This window comes from Tinamus guttatus, unplaced genomic scaffold, assembly GCF_059628265.1.
Source record: "Tinamus guttatus ecotype Peru unplaced genomic scaffold, ASM5962826v1 Tinamus_guttatus_pri_ptg000125l, whole genome shotgun sequence".
Classification (NCBI taxonomy): Eukaryota; Metazoa; Chordata; class Aves; order Tinamiformes; family Tinamidae; genus Tinamus; species Tinamus guttatus.
The window spans coordinates 7,836,075-7,852,298 of record NW_028288659.1 but is presented as its reverse complement, the minus strand read 5'-3'; the positions used below and the strand labels follow the sequence as shown (position 1 = coordinate 7,852,298).

The 16,224-nt window shown below is 39.3% G+C and overlaps 1 protein-coding gene across 2 annotated transcripts in view; it reads right to left on the bottom strand.

Annotated features, from left to right (window-relative positions):
* Positions 1–2,213: 2,213 nt before the first annotated feature.
* Positions 2,214–16,224, bottom strand: part of WASHC4 (WASH complex subunit 4) — a 36,296-nt gene continuing 22,285 nt past the window's right edge. For both annotated transcript variants that reach the window (XM_088521598.1, XM_088521599.1), the window contains exons 21-34: positions 15,462–15,630; positions 15,169–15,323; positions 13,784–13,858; positions 13,022–13,126; positions 11,355–11,489; positions 10,559–10,667; positions 9,767–9,833; positions 8,932–9,018; positions 8,207–8,354; positions 6,750–6,846; positions 6,058–6,254; positions 5,290–5,389; positions 3,678–3,753; positions 2,214–2,928 (exon numbers count right to left, since the gene is read on the bottom strand). In XM_088521598.1, the coding sequence (XP_088377724.1) occupies positions 3,686–3,753; positions 5,290–5,389; positions 6,058–6,254; positions 6,750–6,846; positions 8,207–8,354; positions 8,932–9,018; positions 9,767–9,833; positions 10,559–10,667; positions 11,355–11,489; positions 13,022–13,126; positions 13,784–13,858; positions 15,169–15,323; positions 15,462–15,630 (1,512 nt within the window). In that variant the 3' untranslated portion in view covers positions 2,214–2,928; positions 3,678–3,685. The remainder of the gene's footprint in view (positions 2,929–3,677; positions 3,754–5,289; positions 5,390–6,057; positions 6,255–6,749; positions 6,847–8,206; positions 8,355–8,931; positions 9,019–9,766; positions 9,834–10,558; positions 10,668–11,354; positions 11,490–13,021; positions 13,127–13,783; positions 13,859–15,168; positions 15,324–15,461; positions 15,631–16,224) is intronic.

Sequence of the window (16,224 nt, the reverse complement as noted above, 5' to 3'; positions counted from 1 at the left end):
GGAGTCCACAGCTGCAGCAGGGTAGTTGTGTGCAGTTTTTATACGGTTAGGTTTCTTCAGAGAGTTAAGTTGACAAATTTGTAGAACAAATAAGTACTTTTATAGAGTCGTTTGTGTGTTTAACATTATGGTGACAAAGTACATGAGAGTGTACCAGCAATCTTCAGTTTTAAGAAGCTGAGCAATAAAATGCTAGTTTATAAGTCTCTGGTGCATTGAGCAGTGTCCCAATACATTCCTGAAAGGAGGCACTATGGTTACTGGCTAGTAAGTTTAGATTTTTTTTTTTCCAGTTTAACGTTGCAGAAACCAAGCAAAAATAGACAGTACGTGGAAGAGAGGGGACCAACAGGGAAAAAGACATTTGTAAGGTTTTTATTTATCAAGCAAAAATAACTGGAACAAGAGGCTGTAATTCCTCAAATGATTTTAATTCTTCTTGCGCATTTGCTAAGAAAATAGATTTTCTGTAAGCAGGATCTCTGCTTTCCGAAAGATCTCAGTTTGCAAGTGTTCAACATGGAGTAAGTTCACATAACTAGTTGTTTAATGTTTGTAGTAATGTGCAAAACTTAGTAACTGGCACAAACCCTTCTTTGCAAATAAAAATTGAAGCTATTAAAAAGATTAAAACCAGCTAAGCTCCTGTTACTGAAGACAACTAAGAATGAGGTTTTCAAAATTACATTTATTAACACCGTTTTATGTACAGAGTGTACCCACAGAACCAGACTGAGGTAACAAAATAGCCTTTCATACAAGGAGTTAGGAAACGCAAGTGTTACATTTGGTCCTTTGTACCTGAGAAGCTGAAAATGGTTGTCCCGGATGGACAGGAGCTCAAACTCCAGTTTACCTCCAATTCACAGGGTGCTGGGGGAGCCCTGCCAGGCGCCCTCCAAGGGGCAGCAGGGCCATGAGCAGGGCCATGGGGCGCTGAGGGGGGCCCAGGGGCCCGGCCCGCGAGGCCTTGGGAGGAACCGGGGCAGCCCTGGCGCTTCTGACACAAGGGCAGAGCGGCACGTCAGGAGCTGGTGCCACTGGTACCTCTTGTGACGGCTCCGTCACGAGGAAACGCTCCGGAGGACAGCGGGGCGGTCGCTCTGTCAGGGAGACAGACTGGCCTGGGGCCTGTCCTGCCCATGGAAAGAGCTGGAGGGCAGAACGACGTCTCTGCCACACGCTCTTCCTTTACCACCTCTGGGAACTTTGAGTGAGCAAGAGGTTTGGATTAGTTACATTTGCTTTGAATCCATCCTCACTTCTCCAGACAACCTAGTTAGGGTCCAATTTGTTCCTACAGTCAGAGCAGGAAGGCAAAAGCAATGCAAATTGGTCCAGTAGTAGCACCGCAGCCAGGATTTAATGCAACGTTCATTAACACACAGGACATGTAAAACTGGGGCCCTCCTTGTATTTCAGATAGCACAAAGCTTCCTGCACCTATATGCTGCTACATGACAAAGTTCTTTGCTTGTTTGTTTAAATACAATAACTACAACCTGGTATTAGCAAGAATAGTTCTTTATCACTGTACATATTTGTGAGTGCGTATATATATATTTCTTTGTTAGTTAGGCCATATAGTATACATTCAGATCCCCCAGATCTAAAAAGCATTCTATAAAAATAAGCATGTGTCTTGTGGAATTCCCACCACCAGAACCACACGGATTTCTAACCACTGAACACACATTATGAGAACGCCCAGGTGAAGGTTAACTGCAAAGGATCACCTGTCTGAGAGGGTGTCCTCAAAAGAAACAAAACGAGAAGGGAAAATGGAAGTGCAGGTTCCACAGAGCACAGGCAAAACCTTGACTGAGCGTACGCAGCTGTCCAAGCCAGCCCGAAGGGAATCCCCACCTACGGCTCGTTCCGCACTGGCCAAGGAAAAGGGGACAAGCCCAGAGCTCTGCCACCCGAGGAGCCAGGAGGGTGGCCCCCTGCGCCCACAGCCCCTGCAGCACCGAAGGGGCACGGGCAGCACCGAGGGGGCGGCTGCTGCCCGGCTTGGCCGGAGAGTCGGGGCTGCCGAAGCGACGACAAGCGTGTGGAGAGAAAGGCAAACTGAAACCGAGCCGTGCAGCGTTCTGGGGGCAGCCTCTGCAATTACAATGAATCCCAAGTAAAAGCCTCAAGGAGCTCAAGCTCATTTAAACAGGCGTGTTTTCAGAAACGCCAAAAGGACTTGCACGTGAGCCTGGCCTCTCCAGTTGCAACAGAAGATTTCTAGTTTTCTGAGAGTTAAAGTGACTGGCAGAACAGGACATATCAAGGATCCCAGGAATTATCTTAATCAGTGAGCCACGGGTAGAGCAATTACAACCATATACCTTAAAACCTCATCTTTTTTGTAATTAGAAGAGATGAAAGAAGCTGGCAATTACAGTCTAATTGCACAGTTAAGGGCCAAAAAGGAAGGAAAAAAATAGGTGAATCCCAGGCTGACTAGAGTATTTATTCTAGCTAGTAAGTCCTTATTTTATACTCTGGGACACTGAAACACAATTGTATCTCTTAATGAAACTGGCACTCATTTTTAAGCTAAGCCTAGCTACCTGCTCAAGTCAGGAGCCTGAGTAACTCTTGCACAGTATAGAAACGTCTACTTGCAGGCATTAAACGATGTTAAATTTATACAGAGTTCTCACAGTGTTCAGCAGCTTCCGAAATCTGCAGTGCAATTCTTGTTAAGGATCGGGCAGGGAAAACTGTACGGACAGCAGAGAACACAACCGACCTACAAAGGCAGGGAAATACAGAGCCGAGGCTGGGACCTGCGGGTAGGCACGACGTAGGCATGATGTGCAAGATCACTTGGCAGTGACAGACACCCCTCGCACAGTGTCTGGTCATAAGAGGAAGAGCTGATTGCGGTTCTCTCTTGGCTCTGGATTTCCTGACTTCTGGGGATGCGAATCAGACCTTCGGCACGAAGGGAAGAGTAGTTTGTTACATTGCTTTCCATATTCCCCTGTCCCTGATACGGGGTCGGGGAAAGGGCAGGGAGAAATAAATACCCGACAGGATTTTAAATTTCCCACAGCCCAAATAATACACCAAAGGTTTTAGTGTAATACAACATTAATAAGGATTTCCAGCTTGTGCAACAGCTTTAACATCCACTGTTCTGCCCACAGCGTAATCTGTGACTGCCTTCAATACAGCAGCACTGCATAAACACAGGCCCATAGTATTTTGGGCAACGAATATGCTCAGTGTCTTGCTTTATTTTTTTTCTGGGGGAGGAGACACACCTGCTAAACCACTGCTGGGAGGCTTGTTTTTTTTTTTTTTTCTCTTTATTCCTCTTTATCAAAATGCTATATTAGAGATGCAAGAAAACATCTAAAAATTAGAAGGATTTCTTGATACACACTTCTGTAATTTAAAATAGCTTCCTCTGAAGTCAAGTTTTTATATTGTTATTTTCTAGAGAAAAAGATTGCTGTAAATACTGTAAATAAATAACCCCTGAAAAATAGAGGTTTCTAAATAGAAAGAGAGACAAATGCAGCCTTTGCAGCTCCGGATGTTGGCATAACTAGTGTACATTTACTACTGGGTTAGCTGAGAGTGCAAATCAAATCTAGAGCTTTTACTCCTACAGAGTATTACTGATAGTGACAAAGAAAAATGAGTTATTCAAGTAAGTCATTACTCATCCCCCATACCAGATTTATCATTTCACAACAGGATCTGCGGGCATGGAGCTGGGAAGATCTCCGTTGCTTGTTTTAACTGATTCCTCTGCAAAGATGAAAATTGAGGACAGATAATGTTTCATATTTTCACAACAGTAAAGAAAGTCTTAGCATCTATATTATGCTCACATCACAAAACACACAGTATTACTATGCCAGCACACCCTAACTGATCCTGTTGCTAAAACCATCCCGGCCCTTTGAAGAAGTCCCTGTTTGGGGCTAGGGATCTCTCCACAGCAGAACGGCCGATGTGAAGAACAGATATTGACGCTCGCACATTTTGCAGAGCCCAAGTCCACATACCATGGTAGAAGGCAATGATACTACAGAGATATTCCCAGAGATATTACTCTGGTACTCCAAGCTTCTGGTATTCTGGTACTTCAAGCTGCTCTCACTACTAGCATGTTTTACACTGAAAACTAAATGGGTATCATGACAGCAAATACTCAACCTGAAACATATTTCAGTAACTGCTGTTCTACAGGATGCTCTATCAAAACAGACAGGATAAGTTACCTATTCTGCTCATCACGCTGCTTATAGCCCCCTCCTCCATCAGGCAATTTTTGGAACAACTCCACTGCCTGTGATCGAGTATGAATTCATAGTTAAAGAACTTTCTTTGTGAACTAACTAGTTTCTCTGGTGTAAAGAAAAAACATTGATCTTAGGCTCAATTGCAGCAACCTCATGGGTTACTCACTCTTGAGTTTCTGTCAGAACTACAGTGGAAGGTTATTTACCAATTCCTTTTTTAATTATTACTATATTCAGCCATGAATTAGTGTAATTAACTATAAATAACTATAATTTTAATTATTACTATATTCAGCCACTCACATTTCCGAGTCTATTGTGATTCAACTGTATTTTCACATCTTAACCCTTGGCAGCGTTCTTATTTAAGAGGTTTTAAAACATACATGATGATTTCCCACAGCCAAAAGACTTTCCCAGGATTCAGAAGGGAACATATACAAACATGCACACATCTGTATAAGAGTAAAATTCCCATGTTCACTCAAGAGATCTTACCACCAATGGCTACAATAACCTTTGAGTAATTAAATGGTACACCAGAACACATGATAAACACCTGAAAGTTAGTTATAATAGTTCCAAGCATCATCTGCCTATGCAAGTTGCAAAAACATCTGTTCAACAACACGTGAAAAAAAAAAACAGTATTCAAGCCCAGGTTGTGCAGAAGAGGCTGCCATTAACAGAACGGGTGACAGAGAGGGAAAGCCTGATACTGAAGTTACTGAACTTAATAGTATCGCTAGTCTGAAATTCTTCCTGGCCTAGTTTTTTCTTCCCTCTAGAGGTCAGCTTAAAATTCCCCCATGCCAGAGAAGATCTCTAATGGATTTTTCTTCACTCCTGCTGAAACATCCTCCTCAATCCAGAAAACATATTCTGGAATTCAACCCACTAGCAAGAGAGTAGCAATGGAGAAAAAAAGAAAGAGCATTTTGCACTTCTTTCCCTATTGAAGCACATTAAAGCACATCACCTCAAGCAAGCAAAACAAAACAAAATAAAAACAAGTCTTCTACAGACCGCATTCACTCACCTTCTCTTTCTCTCTTTTCCTGGTTTTCTTCTGCTGCAGTTTTATCTGCTCGGAAAAATATTCTTGCACTACTTAGTGAGAAATAAAGCAGTTCAAATTCCTAAATAAAAAGATACAGAATAGAGTGTTAGTTTATCACGAAAATGAATTTGTAGAGCAATACGAACAGGCTCTTTCAAAAGCATCTCAAGATTTCAGTGGTTAAATCAATTAAAAACTACTTCCTCCCCTCATACCTGGTGCACAGGGGCAGGTACAGAACGGAAGCAGGGACTGTACTGATTCGGCTGTACCATCCTCGAGGCGAAAGCAAAGCAAGAGGGAGACAGGGAGCATCCCTGCCCCAGACGGAGCCAGACCTGCTGCGCTTCGGAATTCATCCATTTGCCTGCCCTCTGGCAGCTGCCATGCACTGCAGGGAATTAGCACCCGAGCAGCTTGGCAGATTCACGGTGCTGTGTAAAATCTTTCTTGTGATAAATGTAACAGAAAAGCTACTCTTCCCTATTTAAGCATTTAGACCTTAATTGTAATAGAGTCAAAGATTGCCAGTCAAGCAACTGAAATTGCTGACTCGCTCAAATATCACAAGTGCTCAGGACATTCCCTGCAAGTAACATATCTGAAGTCTTTGTGTTTTCCTTGTTTCTGCTCTGGGACACACTCTGCTTTTGCTCTCGTTACGCTCCTTTAGCAAACAGTCGCCTGAACCATGATGGGTAAGTGCAGAACTCCGCAAAGGACACAACTAGAGCCATGCAAACAAACCTGCAAACAAACTTCCAGGCGCTTGTGGGTCAAGTTCATAGTTTGCAGCAGTTTTTCATCTTGATTAGTGGACTGCACATTCTGTTGTTTAGCTACTGCTCTGATTTCCTTCACGTATTTCTCTCGAACAGACTGGAACCAGTGCAGCGAATCAAACTCCTGGTACTGATCCAAAAGCTTCAGAATGTAAGCCACACCTGTGGTCATCAGCAAAGCATTTCCCAAAGTCAGCAGGCAATTAGGGAAACATATTCAGTCAACGTCTCTTAGGGAGCAGGTTAAGTTCTGCACGCATGCAGTCAAGCTCTCATCTACAATTAACTTACAATTACATCTAACAGAGAAAGAATAAAGAGCATGTCTTAGTTTTTAAAGACTCACAACTTCTGGGGCTTCTATAGAGACCTGCATATATTATCATTTACAGGCTGCCATCTTTTGAGGAAAAAGGGAAAAAGAGGGATGGGAGGGAAGGGGAGCTACCACACGGTGCCACATACGACAAAACTATTGCTCAGTTACTTCATACTCCATCCTTAAGAGCTCCTCTACTAAACAAAACCGTGTAGCCCACAGCCTGTGCTGAAACCAAACCAATCTGAATTTAAATTTGGGAAACTGGGTACACACCAAATATACAGCAAACTTCTTGTGCAAATATCTGGAGGGCCAGTCTGGGCGCTGAAACTTACCCATGGCAAATCCATCATCAGTGAAAGCTGCTCCACTTTTGTTCTTCTTATTCAGTTTCTCCTTGCAACTGATGGAATGTTCTACAAAATTGAGGGTCTGAAAGAGTGAAAAAACAATTGCTTTTAAATCATCATAAAAGACTTAAAAATGTAAAAGGTATATGAATGTTGTTAGCTGTAAACATAATTCCATCCCCAAACTTGGCTAATTATATCCTCCATCAGGAAATGCCTGTTCTTTTTGTAGAATCTGGGGGAAGAAGCTTAATTGAGTTTTGGAAGACATTTGTAGAGGCATCTGTATATATCACACAGCGCATCCTCATCCTTGCTGTATGGATTAGACTCTACTACTTAGCACTCCCTGGCGAAATAGTAATGGAAACTAAACGAAACACAGGGTAACCAAAATAGTCCAAGCTGCTGGAAAGCTTAGGTAGAGATATTAATGTTTTAAAGGTACAGCATATTATATATTTCACTCTGTTTAGACATCTGAAAGATTTCAACAGCCTTCTTAAATTTGCTACCATGTTAAAAATATAGATCTATGTAGCATTATCAAGCAAAGGTTGTGTGTCTGTACTCACAGCAACCCTTCTCACATGGAAATGAGTGTACAGTAACAAATTCTTGACAACCTACAGCACAACTTAAAAATATCAAAATGCATTTCAGCATAAAATGAATGGCACATTACAAAATAGTATTTATCAAAAAAGGAACCAGACAAATGAGAAGAGGAACAGAAGTATTTGTCAAACATTTCCTTTCCCTTACTTCTGTTACAATAATATACTTCCTTATGATCTTAGTTTGTGTCGCTCACTTGTGATCCAAAATTAGTTCTCTAATATACTAAGTTTCTAAAATGAGATGTTCTACATTAGTCTGTTTAGACCATTTAGGCCTTCAACCTGAGCTGCTTTCTGCTAGCCAGGATCCTGTACTCAGGATGTGTGCGTCACCTCCATTCAGTACATCTTCTTTTAAAACATAATCAGTTCTGGTTTTGTTAACGAGTTGCAATAGAGAGGGCTTCACTCTTATTGCTCTAGAATATGGCATTAAGAGAGCGTGAAGGTACCTGCTGGGATGTTGAGGGAATACACACAGGAGGCAGCTGAAGAACAGCATTTTAAACTCCCCTCACCTTTGCTGTTTCAATTCCCCCTTTCTTGATTTTGGATTCTCCAATTTGATTCACACAGGAGGAGAAATATTTAAAGTTAGCTTTTAAGTTGCTACCATATGAGCTATTGCAAAATAAGTAAATAAAGTCAAGCAAAATGGCTTTAGACAGCTGTTAAAGCCAGACTCCAAGCAAGTCTAACCATAACCAGGGAAGAAGAAAGCAGAACACGCTGTTTAACTGCTTAATGTAAAACATTCAACCACAAATCTGCTCCGATTCATTTTTAACACATAGGAACTGATACACATAGGCAAATACTGACCAGTGGGGGGACAATGATGTAGAAGTTGCGCAAATGCATATTCTTGGGGCTGCGGAACTCGGGCGCAAACACATCCACCAGCATTTTGAAGTACTCTGTTCCTTCTGCAAAGTTACGTGTGAGATCGCTGAGGACGGAGTCCAGCTGCCTGCAAAGAACAAGCAAGGTGTTACCTGTGCTCTGCTCACGTCTAGCTACGTGCTACCTGCGCTCTGCTAACATTTATTTGCTTTCTGGGGTAAGTACCCTCTCTCTACCCTCAAGCTATCACTACGATACAGCTTTCTGACTAGAGGATCTGAGATTACACCCATGGGCAACCTTGGATTATTGGGCAACCTTGGATCATGTTCGACTGATCCGATTTCCTTGTAACTCTCAGGGATGCCGAAGAGGAGTCTAAAGATAGACTATATAGACTGTATTTTTAATTTTCCCTTAAAAAGGAAAAAGAAAAAAAAAAGGAGGAGGAGGGAAAGGACCTATCCATCCAAGATATGGATGGCACTGATGAAAAGAGCGTCCGTTAGCTTTCAAGTCACAAGAATTTTATCAAGCTGGGTTCTATAGCAAGGCAGTTAGCATAAACACCACAATACAAGTATTCTTGCATAAAATTAAGTTGAACTTTTAAACTCCCCCCAAAAATGTAACTATCGGTCGTGTTTCTCTAAAATTACAGTTCTCTTGCCCCATTCCCACCTCAGCGCGCGATGTTAGGGTACCTTGCTGCTTTTTGCGTTTCTTCCGAGAGCCCTTCTTCTTTCACTAGCTCTTCAAAATTAACAATATCTTCCAGATCAGGAACAAACCTGAAAACTTACTGTTTGTTAGAATTATGTTCAATTGCCTTTACTCACTGAAGTATCTACTGTAATTTATAATTTCATTAATAAGATATCTTGTCTTTTGGGCTCTTGAACTACTTGCAAGTTATATTGCATCTGTCACCCCTTTCTTTTTGAGGCGCTACTAAATCCAAGCACACCCTGCACTACACATTTCTGCTTTTCCTAGGCTACCATCTCGTCTCTCAAGCATTTGTTGCCCTTGATAATTCATTGTCACTTGTCTACAACCAACCATTTCCTTGTATGTAACAATCACTAGATTTTAATGACTCTGCATGCTTACACGAACGCAAATAATCAAAGCAGAAAGAAGTATCAAATAACTGTTAATTTTGTTTATAAGTACCAGTATTTGAAGTACTATTTTTCCTTGATGCACCTAGACTCTCTTAGAGTGATTAATATCAGGACCTAGGAGTAATGACTTAAGTACACATTCTATTAAGTCTTTTTCAAGGTCTTTCCATATAATTCATTTGATTCTTAGTGTTTCACTGCAATCATTTCACAGCTCCTTTGAACTCGGAAAATATTTCTGACCCTACCATTCAGATGAGGCATAGAAATGAACCCTTGCCATTTTTATTCAAGTGACACATTTATTTAGGGAGGACTAGAGAAACAAAACTTTTCTAGGGAATATCAGCAGGAATGAGGAACAAAAGAAGAGAAAAGCACAAACAGAAAAATAAAATATTTGTGGAAGTACCTAATTGCACTACTACAGCAGTGAAGTCCACCAGATCTTATCATCCGCACATAACCCATAGCATTGCCTTTAAAAACAAGAAAAAGCAGTTAGTTAAGTAGTATTATTTAAATATGGACACACACACACTTCAAAACTCTCACAGGCTCCAAAACATAACGTTGCCATAACCTTCTTGACAAAGAACTCGTTCTGAGACAGCAACACACAGACAAGGGGAGCGTGGGGTGGGCGAGAAGCTAAACCCGAATGTCAGGAGCCCATTTGGAGCAGCAAGGCACGAGGCAGACACACGCAGCTGGGCTGTGCTCGCTTCCCCGAGAGCACCAGGGTGAAGCTGGGCAAACTCTCCCCATGCAGCACGAGAAACATCTGCAAATTCAGGTCGATCCTACGTGCTTACAGTAGGAATGCAAAAAATATCACCGTAGTGTCATGTGTAGTTCATATGAGCTAAGTAACTTCAGATGGATATACAGCATCTTTTGAAGTATCTGAACTTAGGGATACTATTTCTTTACAGGGAAACATACTCAACCTGGTCAAAAGTCTCCTCCATAAAATAAAGAAAAACACAATCTAAAAAGTAACACCTATGCAAGCTGTAGACACATTTTAGGTTACGCCATGCAAAGCTCCCATGTGCACACTAGACCAGAGTATTGATTTCACAGGAGGTTCAAGTGAAGTACCCTCCATTTAACTACTTTTAGCCTAAGCTGAAGGCCCATTTATAATAATGAAGACTCTTCCAAAAACCCTTTTAACATTATCTTATGCAGGTTTTCATACCGATTTGACTTATGAGTTGTCTGAATTGGTCAAGGTAACTTTGGCCATCTGGGGTCATTCCAAGTTTTCTGATGCCTCGGTTGAATTTATCTGCTCTTTCAAAGGGATACTAGAGAAATTATTTTAGAAAAATGTGTATGAGTAATCACTTATCTATCAATATATATAGATATATACATTTCATGTCAACACAGTTCTATTTGTCACACATCTCTACCTCATACCTACAGTTTCATTTTGAGCACAGGCCTGCCTATCTGCATTTATTTGCAAGTGTTTCATTAAGTCACCTGTGCAAGGTGCAAAGTGAAACAGAAGTATTTTTGCCTGAATAAGAATGATTCCTTGCAGAAATAAGCATTCGACAATCAAAAACACTGCTAGAGTATTTTATAATACACTAATTCTTTAGAAATTAATTTTCCTTCATTGGAAACTAGACCCAAATCTCCAAATCCTCACACAGTTGATGCTACATGTTCTTTTTGGATTCTATCCAAACAATCTTACTATTCAAAACAGACAACTGTTGAACACTTGATCAACTGCATCAAATCATTTTTTGCAGATCTTTGACAGGATGATTTTATCCAATCAACATCAATAAAAAATAACGAAACGAAACCATTCTGAAAACAGGAATAAAAAGAAAATGCTGTCACTCTGTTTGGAAATACACATGCAAAGAAGAAGAAAGTTGTGACATCTTATCGGTTAGTACAACTTCAGCTTCCCTTCCATGAAAGTAGCACACATTTCAGCTGAGATATTCTCAATCCTTCAAGGTTTACTATACCTTGTGATCATTTTGATCCTTGACTTCCCTGAAGAATCTGATGTCTTTGATAAGCCTGGATTTGATATGCTCATCATACATGAACTGGCTAAAAATATAAAACTTTTTCCTCAAGAACTGATAAGTGAAGTTTACCTAAAATAAAGTCAAAAGCCAAACTGAGAAAGTTAATAAAATAACATACCTCCCTAGCAACTCCTGTTTAGGAGCTTCCTGAATAACTTGCATTTATGATAACATAATTTTCAAAAACAGAAACTTTGCCATTGTTTGTTTTGAATGTTATTCCTTCCCTTGGTCTTTTTCCTTTCACTAGTTAATAATTAAGTAAATAAATAAGTAAATAAATAAATAAATAATCGATCTTCTTGTGAAAGGCTTGCTCTCTCTCAGGAAGGGCAGAAGGCACGTGGCATAAATTGGTCATTTTGTTACTGTTCCTTTGAAAGAAAACGTTTCAAGTTGAAAAGGGCAAACAAGTTCAACTTCCTCAGGCAAACCGTGGCGTCTGCATAACCTCTTGATCCAGCTTTTCACTTTCGTAAAAACTTCTTGGAAATATTCTTCCATAAGACAAAGCCTATTTTCCCCCTACACGTTAATTTTCATGTCTACCCAAACAACCTCAGTCAGAAGTAAACAAAGTTGCAACGTCTACTTCGGGAAATAATGCAAAAAGCAGGTCTATTTTTTCAGTAACTCAAGTCACTGAAGTAAGTATTTGGGTATCAAAACGAACAAAAAAAAAGCACTCTCAAAATAACAGTGTGACATGAGGCAGCATGAAAATCATTTTTTCTAATAATTTCCACTTTCAAAGTAATGACCTGAGAGTCAGCTCAACATTCACCAAGTTCCTTGCTTTTTTTCTTGCAGGGAACAGAAGAGTGGGAGAAAGAAAGTAGCAACGAGATAAAGACATAAGTAACAGATTTGAAAGCATCTGAAAAAACAGTAAGTTGAACTTCAACCCTATATCCAAATATGAGAACAAGGATAAATTCCTGCTGCAATAAAAAGCTACAGGAAGCTGCACTCTTACTTACCATGCAGAAAGAAAAATGCTCTCTGCTGGTTAAGACAACCATCTGCATCACCAACAATATTACGAGGACTCTAGTAAGAGTCTTCAATTAAATTATCATAGATCAGCAGCTTTCATTTCATTAATTGGGAAGCGGATGTTTCTTAAGAATAATTATTACAAGATCAACTTAAATTAATATTGCATTTCTTACCGAGGTTCGCTTAGACAGCAGCAAAAATAAAAATATCTGCATAACAAGTGTTAACAAGCAGCAACTTACGGTGTGCTAGTTTATGCATTCAATTTAATGTCAAAATGTTGTAGCACACATTTGATAAATACTATTTTCATCATTATTTAATTCAGAGCTCCAACTCTGCTTTTATAAGCATCTTTTTAGATCTCTTCATTAGTTTTTATGCTACAGCTAGTAGCAGCATTACTCCTATATCAGGATTTCTGATATGGGCTGCATGATTCCTAAAAACTGTTTTTTTTTAGTAATACCCAAAAGCGATCATTGCTTCATTATTAAAATTGCACAGTCAAAGTACTTGGTAACAGAAAAGTTTGAAGGCTCTTTTGCACTATTGAAAGTGGGAAAAAAAGGAAAAAGGGCAGAATATACTAAAATACTCACTGTTGTGTTCATGATGCCTGTTCCATGAGTTCGAATTGAATTGGCAATATGTCGGATATTGATAGTGTTCAAGTGTTTGTTATTACTAGTTCTTTCAATGAATATCTAGGAATAGAAAAAGAAAAAAAATTATTTACCCAAAATGGACCCAAAAAGAAAAAGACGACTAGGCATATGAACTCTATCGTATACAACCCTCCAACCTCTGACGATTTAACGTTCTAAAGAAGTCACTTCATCCAAACTCTCGTGTTTGAGCCCATCCTTCATTAATTGGTCTAATTTCTTTTAGTCCCACTAAATTAAATGTTACTAGAGAAAGTATTTCCATTTCTTTCAGCTGCTCAGTTTCAGACAGGGCAACTCACACTTAATCTACAGGGGATTATTCATGTTCTCTATATCATGAATAACTTCAAGTCTCTTACAATCCCTCCTCACATATTCTTTTTTCAAGATGAAAAATAATGTATGCATAATATGCCCTTAAATAGCAGCCAGTCATCCTTGCTACCTCCTCCTCTTCTAGCTTCAATGTAATATTTGAGAGGGGGTGATCCTACAATATGAAACTACGTTCACAGAATATTCTCAAAAATTATCTATAGTGTCCCTGAAGTGTTTTTCCAGAGCTGTAACAGCCACTGTACAACTCATCACTAAGCATATTCAGCTGGGGTCACAGTCTTAAATGTATCTACTTTTCACTGCTCAAAGCCTTCAAACTAGAGCCAAACTCAGAAAGGACAAAATATACTTTACCTGATTATTCAGATTGTAGAGGTAGCGAGACACAAAAACATGAATATTTCTCATGATTTCCAAAACATCCAGACCCTGAAACAATATTACCTATTGAGAAACTTCATCAAAAACATCATAGTTTTTCTCGGTAACTACTGAGATGCGTAACTGCCATTTTTATAATTCCTTGAAAACATTCGGGGAATCAGTATTTTCCCTCTTCAACATTAAAAACAGTTCTATACAATTTCTGTTCAGTGGTTATAAGTCGTCACTTAGAAGAACAAGAAAAAGTAGCTAAGCTCACATATTCAATTTACACTTCTGCCTTTAACTTTTCCTAAAAGCAAGGGATCGAGTCTATCTGCCAAGTGGGAAAAAATACGATAAATCAGGCTCTTCTCATATAGCTATTTTTTGGTATTGTTTTCCTCATTCTGTTTAGAACACTGAAATTTTCTATTTGCAATACAAGTTTGACAGTTCCTTTGCTCGATAAGCTGCTGAAGGATTCCTTTTGGTATCAACAGGCATACAGAAGATGTTATTTAATCTAAAGACTCCATTTCCAATCAAGTCAAAGACTTTACAGGATTTTTCTGGTTTTGTTTTCTTTGTTACCTTAGGTAAAGCTCATGGTGGGACAAAGTTATGAAAACAATATTTTGGAAAAAAAAAAAACCCTCTACAACACAAATCTGATGTCCAAACATTGCCAATAGTAAGCCAAAGGCAAAATAAGATAAACTACAAGGAACTGCACTTTGTTTCAATATGGAGAGAAGTAACCAGAGTTTTGGCTTTTCTCTCTCTTCCAACCTCAGAAAAAACAGCCTCTGGCAATATGAAAAAGGGAAGCTGTATAAAGGAAAGCAATATATCTCTAAACTCTTTGAAGAAAAATCACTATAAATACATAAACTGTACTTCTTTTGAACCCACTTAGCAAATAACTTGGCCATTTAACTTGACGAAACAATAACTTTATTCTATAGGTAACCATGATTAGGAGTTTCTAAGAGGCTCTAGGTCACTCTCCCCATAAGCTAAATAAAGACGTCTTAATTCTGTAATTGCCCGGCCCATAAAACATGGCCCCTCTTAGTGACTGCTAGGCAGAACCTTCTGAGAAGCAGGCAATGAAGTAGGGAAAATAATAAATGCAGTGTTAGAAACCAGAGATTTCACAAATGCAATATGAAATTAACTGATATTAAACCAACATTGGTTCTAAATATTTTCAAAGAAATGCAAGGCCTCTGTCTCAGAAGTCAACGAGAAATTAGACACTGTTTTTTCCCCCTATCCTCCAAACAGCTCTCCAAATCTCATTTTAACTGAAAAGCTATCTAGGATAACAATGCAATACCACAAATTATATTCACATCCTATGGATACTGCACCTGTTCCAGAGTCTGGCTGGGAAGATGTGCTTCAGTCATACTTAAGCCATACCGCTGAGTTGCTAGGTTTCTCATTTCACTATAGGTAGCCCAGTCATGAAGAGCTACAGTTGTTAAGTTGTAGAAGGTCTTGTCCAAATAGTGTGTCACGTAAGCTGTAAACACATGAGAAGATTAACTAAAACTGCCATACATATGTAGAAAATACGGAGAAAAAAAAGTAAAAAGATACACTAAAACCAAACTACATGAAAGAGAAAATAATGGTATCAAGAAAACATATTAAAACTCACCTTTTATGTCAATGAAGCGATTGAAAAAACGTATTGGGTTCAGAAAGAAGAAGTGAGCTAGATCCTTCATGCCAACCCTGAAGGGATTTCTGTCATCAAGTTTTAGGTGTGTATGAACTGATAGGCGTAGGTCTTTTTCTATCTCTTTACATAATTTGTCCAGCAGGTGCTATTTAGGGAGGTTTGAAAAACAGAATCAAAAAGATTGTCAGCATCCATTTGCAATGTTCTGTTACCAGAACTAACATCTCTGCACTGCATAAAACCACTGTGTAAAAGACTGATTAAACAGTGAAGACCATTTTGCCACAGCAGGGATACACAAGACAAAGTGAAATACCACTTACAAACCAAAAGGATTTAATTCCTATGATTCTGTTCTAGAACACAATAGCAAGAAAAAGTTATACAGCTCAGAAAAGGTCATGCTGTAGCCATCTAACTCCATTCTATACACGGATAAAACACTTCTACATAAGAGTTTAACACAATCCAAATTTAATCTTCTCACTTTCATCTTAAGGAGAACCAAGCTTATGGCTATTGATCTGGAGAAATCCTTCCAAATATGCATCTTGAAAAGATTTCACTTATGAATTACTTTAATGTAGCACAAGAGGTGCATTATGATCTTTTAACTAAGACCGGACGAGTATAGGAACTGCTCAAGGCAATAAAAGATGCTTAGCACTCAACAAGCAAAGTCTGTCCAAATCCTTCCTCACAAAAGCAACGAACATGAATGACCTGAATAAGTCTTGTA